This window comes from Neoarius graeffei, chromosome 28 (assembly GCF_027579695.1).
Source record: "Neoarius graeffei isolate fNeoGra1 chromosome 28, fNeoGra1.pri, whole genome shotgun sequence".
Taxonomy (NCBI): domain Eukaryota; kingdom Metazoa; phylum Chordata; class Actinopteri; order Siluriformes; family Ariidae; genus Neoarius; species Neoarius graeffei.
This window is the reverse complement of record NC_083596.1, coordinates 44,563,700-44,584,196: the sequence shown is the minus strand read 5'-3', so window position 1 is coordinate 44,584,196 and position 20,497 is coordinate 44,563,700. Positions and strand designations below refer to the sequence as shown.

Here is a 20,497-nt window from a genome sequence, read left to right as displayed (position 1 = left end):
CTCCCCCCAAAACCAACATGTCCCAGTTCATTTTAGTCACCTGTATTCACTCAGAATGGCCCTAAAAAAGCACCAATTTCCAAAATTTGGAAAGCTGGACCTCCGCTCGTATGCATGTGTCACTACTAGGGCTGTAACAATATGCGTATCGAAATCGAAATCGCGATACGCAGAGTCATGATCCGTATCGCGATACAAGAAGGCAGAATCGCGGTACACCCTTTCAAACTTCTCCTCAGCCCAAAAACAGAGGCGCTTCCAAACTTCAATTTATGAATACTTTACTTTTTATTTAAATTACATTTTAAACTTACTTAAATTACTTTTATTTTTTTATATCTATTAGTAAGTCGTTTTTTCGCCGACCTGCGACAATCTTCTGCGAGTCACGCAACGTCCACACTCGCCACTGGCAGAGCATTCATTTCTTTTAAGCGGTCGCCATTCTGGTTGCGACGCGGGGAGCGAATCTGTAAACAAGCAGCTCATTGGCTGGCTAGGTGTGCCACAAGCCAATCACAATCACTTGACCGGAAAGGCATGCAGTGTTGCCAGATTGGGCAGGTTTAGGTGCTTTTTGGCTGGTTTTGAACATATTTTGGGGTGGAAAACGTTAGCAATATCTGGCAACACTGAAGGCGTGTCTGCTTGGGCGGAAGCCTTCTGCGGCGGTTACATTTTGACACGCGAGCAATGTTTCACCATAAAAATTCCGTAATTTCCATCTGTTTTCCGCGATCACAGAAAATCATTGGCCCTATGAGAGTGAGACAGTGAGAGAGCCCCCCCCCCCCCCCCCCCCCCCCCAAAAAAAAAAAATCTTAACGGATTTACACGATTTGGAAAAATGACTTTTTCAGAACCGAAAAAAACAGAGCTTCCGGCTCAACAGTATTATTTTGAGAAATAAAACAGTCTTTGGATATACATTTGTTCATTTTTGCATACATATTACTCATTCTCTGCAGTGGTCTGAATTATTTGTTATTAAATAATGTAAGTAAGTAAATGTTAATAAGTCAAATTTACTACTTTAAAAAAACATTTAAAAAAAAAATCGTGGGCATATCGAATCGTGGGTCAAAAATCGCGATACGAATAGAATCGTGAGTTGGGTGTATCGTTACAGCCCTAGTCACTACACATTGATTTCACAAAAGGTTGGCATCTCTGGAATGCTACAAAAAAAAAAATCCAGTGAGCGGCGGTTCTCCAAACTGTAACGTCTGTGGTGACTCAAGTAACAACTCTTTGCAACCGTGTTGAGCAGAAAAGCATCTCAAAGTGCACAGAATGTTGAACCTTAAGTTTTCAATAAATAAGCCTGTACTTTCCTGAACAATATACATTTTTGGCACTGCAATGTGTCTTTTAAAAACGTGTAAATATTTATACCAACATCTTTTATTGTAACAGCTTGGCGTTGTAGTAGAGATTTCTCCTTAAATGTGCTTCAGAGCTTGATATTGCTTTGATAAGCAAATAATTAAATTAACACCCCCCCCCCAAGTCCATATCCACAAATCGGTTAACAGAAATAAAACAGAAATTAACAAACAGATGTACATCTGGATTTATTCTAACGCTGAAACGTGTTTGAGAATATATTCTATAATCGGTTCTGCTGCAGTTCTGAGCCACTGCACGTTAATTGATGCGGCAAAAACCATTTCCCCCTTTTAGTCTCTCGTATACAAATGGCCGTCATAACTGTTTGCTCACATGCATAAATTTGCATGCTGCCCCGGCAGATAAGGCCAGTTTAATTTGCTCCCAGTTTAATTGTGTCAGTAAATTCAGGCCGTGGAGTGCAGCATGGTGACAGATTCGGACCAGTTTTGATTTTGTTTGTTTGTTTGGGTTCCCCCCCCCCCTTCCCCCTCAATCAGATTCTCTCATCTGTGACACAATAGATTGCTGTTTGGTTCATACAATTAGTACATCTACACTTTGGTAGCAAGGATTGTTACGAATTGATCAGGAATGTACATTTGTTCCTTGAAGAGGTCCAGGGAACAACTGTGTCTTGTCTATTTCCGAATATTCTCGATCCCAGCACGACCATTATCAGGGTTCCCCCTGGTTTCTGAAAAATTTCTCCACTTTTTTTTTTTCCCCTCCCCTCGAAAAATAAAGTCAAAGAAATTTTCTTAGTCTGTATTTTTTTTTTTCTTAGTTACCAACAGATCAAAGTGGACTTGATGCAGGTTTATTCCCACCAAACTGGCACAATTCAAATATTTGTACAGATACAGCTCTCTCCGTTACATACACTACCGTTCAAAAGTTTGGGGTCACCCAGACAATGTTGTGTTTTCCATGAAAAGTCAGACTTTTATTTACCACCATAAGTTGTAAAATGAATAGAAAATATAGTCGAGACATTTTTCTGGCCATTTTGAGCATTTAATCGACCCCACAAATGTGATGCTCCAGAAACTCAATCTGCTCAAAGGAAGGTCAGTTTTATAGCTTCTCTAAAGAGCTCAACTGTTTTCAGCTGTGCTAACATGATTGTACAAGGGTTTTCTAATCCTCCATTAGCCTTCTGAGGCAATCAGCAAACACATTGTACCATTAGAACACTGGAGTGAGAGTTGCTGGAAATGGGCCTCTATGGAGCACTTGCATGTGACGTCACAGCCGATCTAGATTGTGACAGACGCCATCTTGTCGGTCAAACGCCATATTTCCGCCTTCTACTTCTGGTTCTACTTCTACCTTTTCTTCTGGAAAACCCTACTATATACAATTCTACTACAATGGCTACGGCTACAAGCTCTCCCTACCTGTGCACGTTTTTTATGTTTTTTGTGTGTATTTTTGCGTGTTGTTCGTCTGTACCGGACTTCAATATCCACTACAACCGTATGGACTTACTGGACATTGGTTTCCAGCAGAAAATGACGGTTTGTAGTGATTTCCATTGCATGCACAACATTCCGGACGAGAAAAAAAAAAAAACATTCCGGACGAGATAGCGAGACCAGCGGGGTCTCCGTGGATTGTTATTGGAAGCAAAGCTAAGGAGGCGGCGCCGGGAGAGGAAGCAAAAGCGAGGCTGCAGAGCCGGCCTGTTGACTAAGCTCAGAAAACAGCCACTCAAATCTCCACTGCTAAGCCTCTACCTCTCCAACGCCAGATCCATGTAAACAAGACGGACGATTTGGAATTACAGCTGGAATTACCTTATTCTATTCTATAATCGGCTGGTCAGTGCTATACTCAATACTTAAGTGACTTACCCATCCAGTGAGGATCATTTTCTTGTTTACAAGATGCCACATCTGAGTCGCTGACAAATCCTGAATTTCTGTAGAGATAACTGTCCAGAGATTTATAAGCACGCAGTGCTTCACCACTGAACAGCGAGGGAAAGTTAATGAGGTAATTATACACGTCTGGGTATTCCACCTCTGGCAGTTCCATATCCACTGACACGGTCGTGAAAACTCCGTCCGGTAAGCCATAAGGGTCACTAATCTGTAGATCGTTTATTTTAGACATATATCTAGTTATCTGTTCATTAGAAAAATGAGCCGTGTAGTCCGTCGGTTGAAATTGATCCATTCTGTACACGAGTGCAGCAGTATTCAGCTGTGCTGTTGACCGACAAGATGGCGGCTGTGTACTTTCCAGTCACGTGACTGCAAGATCTCTATACACCTATGGAGATATTGCACCAAAAACCAGACATTTGCAGCTAGAATAGTCATTTACCACATTAGCAATGTATAGAGTGGATTTCTGATTAGTTTAAAGTGATCTTCATTGAAAAGAACAGTGCTTTTCTTTCAAAAATAACGACATTTCAAAGTGACCCCAAACTTTTGAACGGTAGTGTATATAAAATTTGAACTCCAGCCTATAATAAGAGAGACTTGATTTTGGGCACCATCAAGCTAAAATAAACCTCTTTAGTTTGAGCTTACTAAAGGTTATTTGAGCATGGAGTTATCCAAAAGCGGTATTAAGACGACTCCTTTTAGCGTTTAACATCATCAGAAAACTTCATTTGATTTACAGTTGAACAGAAACGAGAAGAATCTTGGCCCTACCAACAGTGAAGGAATCCAATTTTCCCGTCAATTTACGAACCGAACACAGAATGGCATCGTGTTTTTCATCATGCGTTAATTAGACCAGCCACAAGCACGTGCTCATTGTTTACACTCTGGCTTCCTGCCATCTCTTCACTGGGGCTGGATTTCAGCAAACGGAGGGATTTCTTAAAAAAAAAAAGACCTTATGATAATATAATGATGACGTATACATTCGTCACTGTGACAACTGCTAGTAATTTTCTCTTCATCACTGATGGATTATGTTCATCTGTGACGAGTGTGACGAGCGCCAACGGGAACCCTGCCATTATCAGGCTCTAGAGCCAAACCATTGACCCTCAGCTCTGTGTTTAGATTGTGTTCCACCACACATACTGCGTGTCATTTTGAATTGTTTTTGCCCATTAATTTTCACATTTTCCCTCCTCGGTAATCTCAATCTCCATCTTCCTTCCTTTCTTCTCAGTCTCCTTCGGGTCTGGTAATGTTAATAGCAAAAACAATTGTGATGATGTTATTTATTTGCATAGAAATGCCTCACTGCCCGAGGCTGGGGAAAAGGGCACGCGTTATCATTCCTTGGAAGACTCTCTCTCCATTGACATCCCTGGATTTTTTTTTTTCTGTTTCATTGAGGTTAAATGCTACGTATTGCAGAAATGGTTCTACTTAGTGTCTGTTTTTCAGTTCTGCCCTTTTGTAAAGTATGCGTGGATGGAAATGAAATTAAAGGAACAGTCCACCGTACTTCCATAATGAAATATGCTCTTATCTGAATTGAGACGAGCTGCTCCGTACCTCTCCGAGCTTTGCGCGACCTCCCAGTCAGTCAGACGCAGTCAGACGCGCTGTCACTCCTGTTAGCAATGTAGCTAGGCTCAGTATGGCCAATGGTATTTTTTGGGGCTGTAGTTAGATGCGACCAAACTCTTCCGCGTTTTTCCTGTTTACATAGGTTTATATGACCAGTGATATGAAACAAGTTCAGTTACACAAATTGAAACGTGGCGATTTTCTATGCTATGGAAAGTGTGCACTATAATGACAGGCGTACTAACACCTTCTGCGCGCTTCAGCAGCGCGTTGATACGGAGCTCAGATATCAATGCGCTGCCGAAGCGCGCAGAAGGTGTTAGTACGCCTGTCATTATAGTGTGGACTTTCCATAGCATAGAAAATCGCCACGTTTCAATTTGTGTAACTGAACTTGTTTCATATCACTGGTCATTGGAAACATTGGAAAAGCCATATATCACTGGTCATGTGGAAACATTGGAAAAGCCAACTTTATGTAGGCCTATCTTAAATGTTTTTTTTTTTTTTTTTTTTTATAATGTCTTGTAATTGTAAGTGTGTATTTTTATATGTATTATTTGGACCTTTGAGTCTGTAACAATAAAGTGTATGTGTATATATATATATATATATATATATATATATATATATATATATATATATATATATATATATATATATATAAACCTATGTAAACAGGAAAAACGCGGAAGAGTTTGGCCGCATCTAACTACAGCCCCAAAAAATACCATTGGCCATACTGAGCCTAGCTACATTGCTAACAGGAGTGACAGCGCATCTGACTGACTGGGAGGTTGCGCAAAGCTCGGAGAGGTACGGAGCAGCTCGTCTCAATTCAGATAAGAGCATATTTCATTATGGAAGTACGGTGGACTGTTCCTTTAATTGTACTGTGCACTAAACCTGCGCTTGACATTGAAATCCACATTGAACTTAAATTTATAACATGCTAACTAGGCATATAACACACATATGAGGGTAAGTCAAAAAGTTCTAAGACAGATGTTATAATTTCGAAAGGTGTGAAAGACATCCCCCAGAATTCTACAAAGGAATTCTCCGATGGAAACACCGCTTGCAGACTTAAATGGAGAATATGTAGAGAAATAGCTTTTTCAGAAATAAAGATTTTTTTCAATTTGTCTTAGAACTTTTTGACTTGCCCTCGTATTGTGCGATAAGTCGCAATACAGATTTATGTCCATTTGAATCGAGGAAATGAAAATGAGTCATGATTAAGATTGCACAGCCTGATGATAGTTTTTCCTACCTGTAATTGTGCTGTTTAAACAGCAGACGGCAGGATACCGTACAATAGCGGAAATACATACACTACCGTTCAAAAGTTTGGGGTCACTTTGAAATGTCCTTATTTTTGAAAGAAAAGCACTGTTCTTTTCAATGCAGATCACTTTAAACTAATCAGAAATCCACTCTATACATTGCTAATGTGGTAAATGACTGGTTTTTGGTGCAATATCTCCATAGGTGTATAGAGGCCCATTTCCAGCAACTCTCACTCCAGTGTTCTAATGGTACAATGTGTTTGCTCATTGCCTCAGAAGGCTAATGGATGATTAGAAAACCCTTGTACAATCATGTTAGCACAGCTGAAAACAGTTGAGCTCTTTAGAGAAGCTATAAAACTGACCTTCCTTTGAGCAGATTGAGTTTCTGGAGCATCACATTTGTGGGGTCGATTAAATGCTCAAAATGGCCAGAAAAATGTCTTGACTATATTTTCTATTCATTTTACAACTTATGGTGGGAAATAAAAGTGTGACTTTTCATGGAAAACACAAAATTGTCTGGGTGACCCCAAACTTTTGAACGGTAGTGTATGACTTCGCTGTAGGTGGAAGTAACACAGCTCTCATGCTACCAAAAAAAACAGATCTAACATTTTGAGAGAGCTGTTGTGTAATTGACTGACTGACTGACTGACTGACTTTACAAATAGATTTAACAAGAAATCAGAGCTCTCTTTTTACAGACTGCTGAAAGCTAAAGAAAAGCGAAGGAAATGGAGGGAGTACAAATGTTCATAAAAGTTTTATTACGAAAAGGACTTTTTTTTAATAAAAGGAATATTTTAGTTAACAGGCTATTATATTTTACTCCAACCTTTACAAATGTGGGTAAATAATCATTAGTTTATTAAGAAAATAAAACAAATGTTTGTTGCTCAAGAATAAGAAAAATGTTGCAGGGTTTTTTGGTAATAAAACTTTTTTTCAAAAACATATCGTGGGAAAACTGACTTGTGAATTGGCTGCATCGTTACATTCCTAATGCTAATATGCATTATGTATTTACTACTACAGCTCGCATTATGTTTTGCAGATAGTTATGTTATTCAGGAGTTCCCTGATGGAACACGGTTAATCAATAGACGGCTTGTGTATCAGTTTCATCATCTCTGCGTGATCTTACACAGCCATGATATCCAGTGGCGTTTACTCAGATTGCATCACGTTATGGTCTATTATCTTTCAAACCTTTACTAATTTTGAAATTTAACACTGAAATCTGCCAGTATGAGTCATCCCTTAAAACAGGGGTGTCAAACCTGATCCATAAAGGGCCGTGTGGCTGCAGGTTTTCATTCCAGCCATGCAGCAGCACCCTGATTTGGCTTATTCAATCAACTGACACACCCACCCTTTAATCAAGGGTGGGTGTGGCTGCAAGTATTTGACTGTGTGAAGACAGTTCAGTTGATTGAATGAGCCAAGTCAGGTGTGCTGCTGCATGGCTGGAATGAAAACCTGCAGCCACAAGGCCCTTTATGGATCAGGTTTGACACCCCTGCCTTAAAATATGCCAAAAGGTGTGTGTTAGGGCTGCTCGATTATGGAAAAAAAATAATAATCACGATTATTTCAGTCAATATTGAAATCACGATTATTCAAACGATTTTTTGAAACAATGCATTTATTCAGCATTTCTCTTTAAAACAAGAAAACCCTCTTTGTTATTGATCATTTACGTTCACCTTTCTTTCAAACTGAAAATATAGTCTAGAAAAACTGAAGTTTGCGATGTATAAAACAAAAAAATATTCTTTTGACATAAGACAGAGGAAAAACACAAATGTACATAGGCTGCATGTCTTTGGCTAAATAATATCCGATGGATGCTGTGAGTGCGTTGTGCCTTTCTGAACTCGTGGCATTGTAGAGAGTGGCTGAAATGGATGGCTGCATCGGCTTGCTGGTTGTGGCGGCATTGGCTTGATCTTTTTGTTTGGTTTTTGTTTCGTCGTGAATAACTTTATGGCTCAGTTTCAGGTGGTTGAAGAGGTTTGTAGTGTTGCCAAGAGGCGCAGATACTACCTTATTGCAAATCTTACACACTATGTGCTTCTGTTCCACGTCGGATTCTTCGAATCCATAGTGATCCCATATTACAGACGTTTTTCGTCGACCAACCGATTCTGCCCTCCTTCTGTCATCTTGCGAGCCTACCTCACGCCAAACAATTCACAATCTCTCCTCCTTTCAGCTGCGTGAGTGGAGAGCCATAGAGACACACACACTGCTTCCGCCGCGTGAGTGTTTTCGGCAAGTCTGCGCATGGGCCCGCGGGAAGGAAATGTATTGCGTGTGCGCGTCCCCGACAAATGGCAAAATAATCGTTTCAACTCGATTATATGAATTTTGAGATCGTTTGACACAAAAATCGAAATCGTGATCAAAATTTGATTAATTGCACAGCCCTAGTGTCTCTCTCTCAATGAACAGTTTCTGCTTGGCCTATAGAGATCTTGCAGTCACGTGACCGGAAAGTACACAGCCGCCATCTTGTCGGTCAAAAACACCGCTGAATACTGCTGCACTCGTGTACAGAATGGATCAATTTCAACCGACAGACTACACGGCTCATTTTTCTAATGAACAGATAACTAGATATATGTCTAAAATAAACGATCTACAAATTTGTGACCTTTATGGCTTACCGGACGGAGTTTTCACGACCGGATTTTGAACTGCCAGCGGAATACCCAGACGTGTATAATTACCTCATTAACTTTCCCTCGCTGTTCAGTGGTGAAGCACTGCGTGCCTATAAATCTCTGGACAGTTATCTTTACAGAAATTCAGGATTTGTCAGCAACTCAGATGTGGCATCTTGTAAACAAGAATCCTCATTGGATGGGTAAGTCACTTAAGTATTGAGTATAGCACTGACCAGCCGATTATAGAATAGAATAAGGTAATTCCAGCTGTAATTCCAAATCGTCCGTCTTGGTTACATGGATCTGGCGTTGGAGAGGTAGAGGCTTGGCAGTGGAGGTTTGAGTGGCTGTTTTCTGAGCTTAGTCAACAGGCCGGTTCTACAGCCTCGCTTTTGCTTCCGCTCCCGGCGCCGCCTCCTTCACTTTGCTTCCGATAACAATCCACGGAGACCCCGCTGGTCTCGCTATCTCGTCCGGAATGTTGTGCATGCAATTGAAATCGCTACAAACCGTCATTTTCTGCTGGAAACCAATGTCCAGTAAGTCCATACGGTTGTAGTGGATATTGAAGTCCAGTACAGACGAACAACACGCAGAAATACACACAAAAACCATAAAAAACGTGCACAGGTAGGGAGAGCTTGCAGCCGTTGTAGTAGAATTGTATATAGTAGGGTTTTCCAGAAGAAAAGGTAGAAGTAAAAGCAGAAGTAGAAGTAGAAGGCGGAATATGGCATTTGACTGACAAGATGGCGTCTGTCACAATCTGGATCGGCTGTGACGTCACATGCAAGTGCTCCATAGAGGGATTTCACTGACGTCACCCGAAACCGGAAGTAAACAGACCCTGTGCCATTTTGGAAGACCAACAAACTCGTGATTAGGGGGAAATAACGGCAGCGGTATGTGAACCCACGAGAATAAAGTGGAGTGGCAAACGACTTAAACAAACAAATCTGAGCTGTTTTATTTATGATTTATTGGCCCAACAGTAGACTTGAAAGAAACCTGTGTGAGACTTGGCAAAAAACTGTGGATATAATGGATAAGTCTGTGCATGATCTGCGGACACTTTGAGGTAAGCAAACGCAAGAAATTCAGATTTAAAACATGCTAAATTGGCCCCAAGTTGATAACTGGATGAGGAGCAAGCCTCCCAGACTTCTACAATTTAATAATAATAATAATTTAGGATGGTTTGGGGCTTGCTCTCCCTCCTATTATATAAATGAAGCATAGTTGTTGTGTAGGCATATATCATAAATACATATGTATAATTTGGATAAATTAACGTAAATTATGGATACCTTAATAGTAACAAAAAGTATTAATTTTTCAACTGAAAAGATATATTATTAAAAGATAAATATCAACAAGATTACCTTGGCCATAACTATGTGTAGGTTATTCTTAATAACAGCTGTAATATCATGAACCAAGCCACTAACAACATAATTGTAAGCCTGTAGCCCTTTGTAGGCTTTCAAGTCATCAGCAGTGTAGGCACTGGGTGTAAACAACAAATAGTTTACAATGTCTGGGTAGCAAACAGATGGCAGAATTGGTGTCCGGTCCTCCTTATGTTTCCATTCTCCCTTGCCCCGAGTCTTATCATATGGGTCAAACCCATCAATCACAGCCAGTTTCTCCACATACCGTGCCCTTTCTGCAGCTGGTAATGTACTCACATAACCAGAATTATCATCCATCGTGTCACTTTACTCTCGCTCATACTTTGTTTTATATTGTGAGTGCATGTACTTGGTCTTCCAATATGGCGCCTAACAAAATCTCGCGGCGCGGTGACGTCATGCGGTAGCCCTCTATAGTCCTCATACTGTCACCTACACAGAGAAATCATTTCTAAGCTACATGCACAGAGCAAGAAACTTTTTAAGAGCTTTAAATGAGAAAAAGTTAACAGTTTTAAACGGTAAAACACGGTGTAATGGGTTCGTCAGGTCAGAGGAGTGACCAGGAGGTCCAAGCACACAATTATAACCTATTCATTGTTCTTTATGAGCTCCTCTGCTAATGTATCAAGCGTAAATACTCGAGAGCTAAACTTCATGGAGCACACTGGCAGAGTAATTTACCAGCTTTAACGACTACACTTCACCGAGAACAGATCTTACAGCTCCAGGGGCTTTGAATAAGTCGGCATCAGTGAGTTGGAAGCCTTCAAGTGCTGATGTGATAGCTGAGGTGATGGTATTGATCCACGCTGAGGGAAGATGTGTGATTGTGACAGCCACCAACAGGAACCAGTTACAATGAGCATAAAATGCCCACCATTCATCCTCTGGTATTGGGAGGGGGAGGGGAAAAAAAAAAAACAGGTTGGATTGTAAAAAGCCAAACCTGCTATGAATTTGTACCTTTTATAGGTTTTTAGCTTTCAAGTTTTTGTCAAAACAAAGGAAAATGATGATAATGTTTTTGGAATGAGGCCTGTTTTGAGATTTTTCTAAATGTACATGAAAATATGAAACCCTTAACTGATGTTAGTTAACATGAACTTGAGCATTAATGCACTAGAAATAGCATTAACAAATGAACTGGGTTTATTTACATTTGAGGGGAAATGTGCTTTAATTTAGTTTACAATCATTTCTGAGGATATTTTTATTTTTTTTAATCCCCCGTTGGCGGAAAGCCCTGAAGGGGCATTATGTCGTGGCAATGTCAGTCCCTCCTGGGAAGAGTGCTCACCTTCTGAAATCAACTCTTCTCACAATTTTTGGACAAATTTCACGAAACTTGGCACGTTTCTTTGTTATATGTCAATAATATGCCGATTGTAATTTCGTTAAATTCGGTCACATTTTACCAGAGTTACAGCTCTTGATTTAACAAAATTATACTTTGACAATTTCATGAAAGTGTGTTTTCCTTCTGAAATCAACTCCTCTCTCAATTTGTGGAGGAATTTCACCCAACTTGGTAAAAGACGTTGTTGTTATATGTTGGTACTATGCGTATTATTATTTTGTTCAACTCGGTCACATTTTACCAGAGTTCCAGCCCTTGATTAACAACCTTATACTTTCACAATTTCATGAAGGTGCGCTCGCCTTCTGACATCAACTCGTCTCACAATTTTTGGACGAATTTCTCGAAGCTTGGCAAAAGGCCTTGTTATATGACGGTAATACGCATATTGCGATTTAATTTCGTTTGTGAAAATTTTTACCAGAGTTTTAACCCTTGATTAAATAACTCATACTTTTGACAATTTCATGAGGGTGTACGTTCTTCTGAAATCAAACTCCTCTCACAATTTGTGGAGGAATTTCACCAAACTTGGCAAAATGCTTTGTTTTATGACCTTTATACGCATATCAAAATTTCATTTAGTTTGAATTATGCCCTTGATTGTTAACAAACTTGTACTTTGGCAATTTCGTCAAGGTGTGCTGGCTTTCTGAAATCAACTTTCCTCACAATTTTTATCCCCCGCTGGCCGAAAGGCCCGAAGGGGGATTATGTCATGGCGACGTCCGTCCGTCCCGGGAAGGGTACTCACCTTCTGAAATCAACTCCTCGCAATTTTTGGAGGAATTTCACGAAACTTGACAGGATTCTTTGTTATATGCAGGGATGGGAATTTTCCGCGGATTTTATCAACCCAGGGGTCATTTTTGTGAATCGTCTAAATCCGAGGAGAAAATATTTAGGGGGGGTTAGGTATGTGTTGACCCGGTCAACCATCGGGAACAAGGCTCTGTTTACATCGGCAGTTCAGAACGTGCACTGTATTTGATTGGCCGTTGAGAGAGAAATATCGCGATTTGACCAATGGTAAACGAGCATAGATAGGAAAGGCCAAAATGTCACATGTAAGCTTCGTTCTGATTGGTTCTTCGCATTTCGCTTTCTTACTCATTCAACATGGTGCTCCACGAGGCCGGAGATTGAGGATGTAACAGCGAATAAGAGCTTCAAAATGGTGAAAATTATCACAAAAGAAAACGAATCGCTTATTCAGATTAGCTGCTAAAAGGAAAAAAACATCTCTGCAATGAAGCATTCCTAGAAAAAGAACAAGTACTTTGTAAATATGTTGAAAACTTAGAGTAGTGTTGCTAGTTATATGTGATTGTGACTTTGGGAGCTGAGAGAACTGTTCAACAGGGAAATTGTGTTTCTGTTGAGACAAGTTCACTGCAAAAGAGGTAACTGCATTCTTTAATAAAGTAACTGAAACATTTACAGGATTATGTCAAATATTCTGTCTTTATGTGTGTAATTTATATTCATCATTCCTTTCATTCTAGCATGAAGTTAAAAATTATTTTTAGCTGAGCATTATTGAGACTATTTTTGTTTATTAGTGTCCAAAACTCAAGCTTCTTTGGACTGAAAATATTATTCAACTGAGCAATCTGAGACCATTTCTCGTGGTCTAAAATGTATAAAACTCATTAGCTTCCGGGGGCCTTTGGCCCCCTGGACCCCCGACCAGGCTCCGCCCTGGACCTGGCTGGGGGCCGATGGCCCCCAGACCCCCGATTAAATTTTCAGCTGAAAATACAATTTCTCATTCTCATCCCTGTATATGTCAGTAATACGCATACTGCAATTTCGTTCCATTCAATCGCATTTTATCAGAGTTATGGTATCGTTGCCAGTGGGGGATATTGTGCTCTCAGAGCGCTCGTTTTAGTCATGGATTGAATGCTGGTGCATTTTATTAACATTTACATAAACCTCAGTTAATACATGCATTAACTTTTGTTAACATTACTTATGGTTCATTGATGAAGGTCATAGTGTAAAGCATGATCTAAAAAATTAAATGTAGTAAGTAACTAACTTATTGTGCTTAGGAAGTGTGTTTGACGCGCTCTCTCTCTCTCTCTCTCTCTCTCTCTCTCTCTCTGCAGGTCCTCGGCCGTGAAGTTTACACGTCTAATAACCAGCTGGGAGGCGTGCAGATCATGCACAACAACGGTGTCACGCATACCACAGTGTGTGACGACTTCGAGGGTGTTTACATGCTGCTGCAGTGGCTCTCCTACATGCCCCAGGTGGACAAATTACATCCACTGCAGTTTTCTTCATCATCCTCCATCCTCAGAGAGACTGTTAAAGAGACCCAAACAGCTCATGAAATCTTGAAGTATTGACATCATCGCACATGACTTTGTAAACATCAGCTCATCTGGTCACGTTAAAAGAAAAACTACCATAAGCCTAGGTCACAACCAGACGTACGATTTTTTTGGCCGTGCGATTTTTGGTGTTTCCCAAATCGCTGCGTTTTTTTTGTTCATGGAGAAAGACGCACGTTGGCCGTAAGTTTGTCTTGCAACCTGAAAAAAACGTAAGCGCCCGTAGAGTTTGTTTGACATGACAGAACCTCTGAGGCCGGTCTACGGCTCGAAAATCAGCACGTCACACGCGCGCCCTCCATGCGTTTCTTGCGTTTTTTGCACGTAGACCGGCCGTAGGAGCACGTACGGCCGGTTGTGACCGAGGCTATAGAACTGACTTCTGCAGTTCACCATGCGTCAAAAACGTTACATGTTTTATGTAAAGTAGAGAATAAAACAAACATGGTAGATGTGCTTTTAGAGGAAAATAATCAACCGCCTGGTTACTGTTACCAATTAAAGTTTCATTCCTCTTACACCACAGCAGCATTTGCTGGTGAGCACAATTTTTAATTGATTAAAGAACCACACATCGTACTTTTTACCCATTTATAGCTACGTTTAAAGTTGTGAAACGTCCATGAAACAAGTTAGTTACAAGGCTTGTAACAATTCATCCGATTCATGGTTTGAGCTATTGGGTTCATGATTTAATTTTCACATGAAATTCTTTGAATAAATTAAATTTGGTTGCAAAGAAAAACATTTTGTTTTTCTATTTATCGTTCAGTTAAAATTTCCTTTTGTGAAATGAAAATACTTTTTGTTGAATTTTCTTAATAACCAACATTATTTACCCACATTTGTAAATGGTGGCATAAACTATAATAACCTGTTAACTAAAAATATTCCTTTTATTAAAAATGGAAAAAAAATTCATCACAAATAGGCCTTTTATTTAAGAAACTTTTATGACCGTTTGTACTCCCTCCATTTGCTTATCTTTTCTTTAGTTTTCAGCAGTCTGTAAAAAGAGAGCTCTGATTTCTTGTTGAATCTATTTGTGTAGTCACACAACAGCTCTTTCCCACTTTAGACCTGATTGTGTTTTTGCAGCATTAGAGCTGTGTTACTTCTGCCTGCATAGAAGTCGCATGTATTCCCACTATCGTACATTATTGTGCTCTCTGCTGTCTAAACAGCACAGTTACAGCTAGAAAAAAACAGATTACGCAGCCCGATTATCACTACCTTTTTTTTTAATGACTTCGACTCATCATACATTTGTATCATTACATGCATAATTAGTGACAGAAAACCATATCGACACATTTTTAAATCGATTTTTGTGGAGTTGTCCTCGTACGATTAACAGTGGTATGGATTAATAGATTTTTTTTTTTTTTTTTTTAACTTGTTCGTTTTGTTTTTCAGAACATGTCGAGCCCTGTGCCGCTCCTGGCAGCCAAGGACCCCATCGATCGGCCAGTGGACTTCATACCCACCAAAGCACCATATGACCCTCGCTGGATGCTGGCAGGACGAGCCAATCAGAGTGAGCACGTGAACGAATGAACACACACACATACACACCCTCCCTTTTTATGGGAGGTGGACGATTTATTTTTAGTGTGTTTATTCAAAATTACCCGCACATAATCATTTAATATAAATTGGTTTTATATAAGAAAATTATATTTGTGTATTACAGAAATTTAACAGATGGTACTTTTTTTTTTTTTTTTTTTTAAAGAACATAAGGACTTTTGTGCCTCCTTTGTTTAATTGGTTTGTTTTGAAATCAGATAGTGATATTGGAGGGGTGTGTGTGTGTGGGGTGCATGGCTGAGGGGTCAGGAACTGCACCAGTAGATCACTGTAGACTCGCTGTAAGATGTTCAGGCTCTGGGTTCACAGAGATAAGGTTGCGATGGATGGCCCCCACTTTCCAGGCAGGAGAGATTCCACATCTCTATAATTACAGCAGAGGGACCGAGCCACGGCCTTCGAGCCCAGACACACGGCTTAATCCCATGCTGGTGTCACACCTCCGAGTTTGTTGATATGGGGGGGAAAAAAAATCCTGGCTGCTAAGATGACTTGTGTAGATTCTGATGAAAACGTGACCACATAACAGATTACGTCTAATTCAATCGATTGGAAATAAAATGGCAGCCGAAGTTAAGTGACGCACGGAAATCCAGATTTTTACAGTGTTTGTATAAACCTGCTTTCATAGGTCTCTAACAGACCTCAGCACTGTCGATGTGTTCATGTTCACCAGGAGAACTGAAATTTAGTAGCATTTGCAAAATTGGACACTAATTTTACATTTTAAATCATTTACTAATACAGTGAATGAGATTTTTATATTACAGGAGGAAATGTAACATTTATAAATGTGGCAATACATGATTTACAGAAACGTCTCTCTTTATGTCTGCTTCTCTCTCGCTCTTTGTTTATATGTCCCTCTCGCTGTCTGTTTTTCTATCTCCCTGTTCGTCTTCCACTTCTCTCTGCTCTCTTACTCTGCTTATTCTGTCTGTCTGTCTTTTTCTCTCTGTTGTGTCTGCTCTCGCTCTGCTTTCTGTTTGCTCTTTCTTTCTCTCACTCTGCTTTCTGTCTGCTCTTTTTCTGCTTTCTCTCTCTCTCTCAGACCCTAAAGGAGCATGGGTGAATGGTTTCTTTGACTACGGCTCGTTTATGGAGATGATGCAGCCGTGGGCACAGAGTGTGGTTGTGGGCAGAGCCAGGTGAGCTCCTGCACATCAACATTATATAGAAATACATTTAGATATTCTCAACAGACACATCCTGTATTGCCATCGTTTTATTTATTTTCTATTTCCATTACACTAGAAATCAAAGGCACCTTCTTCATGGTTAAGCTTTCCTTCAAAGCTAACCCTCCTCTGACCTCTCTGACCTCGGTACCTCCCAGCTAGAGCGTTTGTCCAGAAACGTACCAGCTCTCACTTGAAAAGCTTTTCATGGAAATCATTAGTTCTTCACCTGAGGCAGCTCCAGTTTTTTTTTTTTTTTTTAAAGCAGATTTTATCCAGTCATAGGAAGACTACTATAAATGTTTCTAATTATATTTCTCAACACTTTTTTTTTTTTTCCCCTGTACGGTGAGATTTACAAAATGAGTCTCCAGTGTCAGCTCTTTTTAACAGTTTGCCACCAGGAGAATGTCTTCAAGTTTTCCCTTTATTACCTTGGAAACAGAAGGGAAGTATAAAAGCTGGTGATGAAACTACTGTTTATAGCTGCTATAACATAAGTTGGAACCGGAAATAACTTGAAATGAAAAGTACTGTGGTGTTTAGTACATATAGAGTCGTAAATGTTGGCTAATGGTTGTGGTGTAAAATGAATAAAACACTTCAAGACGTGCTGTTATTACCTCATCTGGCCATAAGGCCGATGAACTATTGCCATAGAATGGTGTCCGTCGTCCACAATTTAGTTAAAGGTCCCATGGCATGAAATTTTCACTTTCTGAGGTTTTTTAACGTTAAAATGAGTTCCTCTGACCTTCTTAAGTCACCCCAGTGGCTAGAAATTTCAATGTGTAAACCAAACTATGCCCAACATTTGTCAACATTTGAGAATGGCGCGTCAAAATGGCACGTTGATAGGTTCTTCCCTTTACTACGTCAGCAAGGGAGATGATTCCCACCCACTGTATGGATTGCCCGCTCAGCTCAAAAGTTGCCACCAAACATGGAAATTGCGCTGTACATGGACGTGACAACACAGAAAGGAGTCCGTTTTTACTGCCGACGGGAGAGCCCCTGAAGACGCAGTGGCTTAATTTTATTTACTCCAATAATACGCCGTCGAGTCTACCTAAGACGGTGTATGTTTGTCGGAAGCATTTTCCTGATGAATGTTTCCACAACTTGGGACAATACAGGGCAGGTTTTGCACATCAACTGTCACTGAAGCCTGGGTCCGTACCAAGCATCCCTGCCGCATCAGCCACAAACACCGAACAAGTAAGTGTATAACTGTTGAGTCGTTTTGCCGTGTTTTAAAATCGGTGCCACGTTAGCCTTGCAATGGCTACATTAGCTGTGCAGCTAACCGCTTCCTGCAGTTAGCCAGGTACTCTGCGCTACAAAACCAAAGAGCATGCAGCATGCTCTGTTATAATAGCCAATCAAAACAGTTTTTACAAAGACACCCACATTCTTTTTTTTTTTAAGTCACTCGTTCATTTTATTTGTTTGTTTGTTCAGTAAAAACCCAAACATTTGTTGAATTTATTTTATTTCCTCGCGTCGCACCTTAATGACGTCAGCGCGCGGTATTTTTCCCTTCGCGGTTTGTTCCTTCTCTCTCGCCATAGTAAGACACCCACATCCGCTTGTTCTGACCCACTGGAGGTAGCATCACAGTGCTGTTAGCCAATCAGAGGTAATACGTTTACATGTCATGAATATTAATGATAAGAGCTGAAATCCTGTCGCTCTCCCGCCACCCGCTCCTCCACCAAACTAGAACAGCCTGAAACAGGAGAACCACAGCATTTTTTTCACCAAAACCGGCTCACAGGGCAGGCATTCATACTAAAGACCACCGCACAATTAATGAAAAAACGATGCCATGGGACCTTTAAATCGTATCTCCTCTGTCAGTTCTTCATGGATTTCCGTTCCAGTTGTTATATTTGAAAGAACTCGCCACTCTGTACAAAACTTGGTCATTAATTTGTCAACTTTCCAGGCGTCTCAGTTCTCACCCGATTTCAGTTCTGATCGATGTTTTGGGTCGATCTTCCCTCGGGGAACAAAATTTAATTTATTTGTTTGATTTTCCTCTTGTAAACAATTTGTCGCGGAGGTTGGTCCTTGGTAGTCATGGTTGTTTTGGTGGCAGGCCAGATGAGCGACTATGTCCTTGACATGATTGGAAAAATCTCTGACGATTTCTACTCAGTCGCTGATTATTTTTCCTCTAACAGCATACAGCAACCACAAGTGGTTTCACTGACAGCTATTTTCATATTGATGCATAAGCAAATATTATTAACAACATGAGTGTTTATGCGATGTTTGTTTGCAGGTTGGGAGGTATCCCAGTCGGCGTGGTAGCCGTGGAGACTAGAACAGTCGAGCTGTCCATCCCAGCAGATCCGGCTAATCTGGACTCGGAAGCCAAAGTGAGTCTCGCGCTCAGACTCTCACACAGCTACATACGGACTCACTGTGATTATTTATTTATATATAGATATCTATCTGTCTATAAATAGTGTGTGTCTGTTGTCTGCTTTAGATCATCCAGCAGGCTGGTCAGGTGTGGTTCCCCGACTCCGCGTTTAAGACCGCTCAGGCTATTAAGGACCTGAACCGCGAGGGACTCCCTCTCATGGTGTTTGCCAACTGGAGAGGCTTTTCTGGTGGCATGAAAGGTCCGTAGGTTAACGATCGAGTTCTATGGAGTAAAATTACACCCTGAAGTTGATTATACAAATCACATAAGCACCCCAACCATGAACAAGCTCATTAATATAATCCTGTGATTTGCTTTGAAGAGAGAACAACTCTCAGAGCTGCCGTTATAGGAAATAATGAAAACTTTCTGACCAATCAGAATTAAGAACTCAACGCTATATTATAAAACGCATCTCGCCTCTAGACATGTACGACCAGGTGCTGAAGTTCGGCGCGTACATTGTGGATGGCCTGAGGGAGTACAGACAGCCGGTACTGGTCTACATCCCGCCTCAAGCCGAGCTCCGTGGAGGATCATGGGTAGTCATCGACCCTACAATCAACCCACGCCACATGGAGATGTACGCAGACAAGGACAGTCGGTAAGAGCGTTGTTTGTTTATTATATCGTATGAACCCAAATATATATATCAGTTTGTCTGACTGTACACACATTTCTTACTCATTAACTGGAGTTGTATAATGATTACGTTGTGCAGTGGTGGCGTGTTGGAGCCGGAAGGGACGGTGGAGATCAAGTTTAGAAAGAAGGATCTGGTTAAGACCATGAGACGCGTCGATCCCGTTTACACGGGCCTGGCTGAGAGACTTGGTGAGTCACGTTGATGGAAAAAAAGCGGAAAATCCAACGTAGGGCTCGAATGTGACGTTTCTTCAGTTCCTTGCTCACAACTGTAGTTCCTACCTGCAATTAGAAGAAAAATGTATAACCATGGTTTCATCCTGCAACCTCATTAGAGACATTATGAGGAAAAAGTAAAGCTAAAGCCAGTATCTCACTGGGCTGCGACAGCCTGTGACTAGTTGGAGATACAACAATTGCGAATTAGCGACAATTTTCGGCGGCACGGTGGTGTAGTGGTTAGCGCTGTCGCCTCACAGCAAGAAGGTCCGGGTTCGAGCCCCGGGGCCGGCGAGAGCCTTTCTGTGTGGAGTTTGCATGTTCTCCCCGTGTCCGTGTGGGTTTCCTCCGGGTGCTCCGGTTTCCCCCACAGTCCAAAGACATGCAGGTTAGGTTAACTGGTGACTCTAAATTGAGCGTAGGTGTGAATGTGAGTGTGAATGGTTGTCTGTGTCAGCCCTGTGATGACCTGGCGACTT

At 40.8% G+C, this 20,497-nt stretch overlaps 2 protein-coding genes across 7 annotated transcripts in view; one reads left to right on the top strand and one right to left on the bottom strand.

Moving 5' to 3' along the window:
* The window catches only part of acaca (acetyl-CoA carboxylase alpha), a 78,814-nt gene that overhangs the window by 53,056 nt on the left and 5,261 nt on the right, over positions 1-20,497 (top strand). For all 5 annotated transcript variants that reach the window (XM_060913055.1, XM_060913054.1, XM_060913053.1 and 2 more), the window contains 7 exons: positions 13,725-13,868; positions 15,369-15,489; positions 16,594-16,690; positions 19,008-19,104; positions 19,218-19,353; positions 19,581-19,758; positions 19,876-19,988. In XM_060913055.1, coding sequence (XP_060769038.1) covers positions 13,725-13,868; positions 15,369-15,489; positions 16,594-16,690; positions 19,008-19,104; positions 19,218-19,353; positions 19,581-19,758; positions 19,876-19,988 — 886 coding nt within the window. The remainder of the gene's footprint in view (positions 1-13,724; positions 13,869-15,368; positions 15,490-16,593; positions 16,691-19,007; positions 19,105-19,217; positions 19,354-19,580; positions 19,759-19,875; positions 19,989-20,497) is intronic.
* Positions 16,260-20,497, bottom strand: part of aatf (apoptosis antagonizing transcription factor) — a 30,542-nt gene continuing 26,304 nt past the window's right edge. For both annotated transcript variants that reach the window (XM_060913057.1, XM_060913058.1), the window contains exon 13: positions 16,260-20,077. The gene's annotated coding sequence lies outside the window, so the exon portion shown is untranslated. The remainder of the gene's footprint in view (positions 20,078-20,497) is intronic.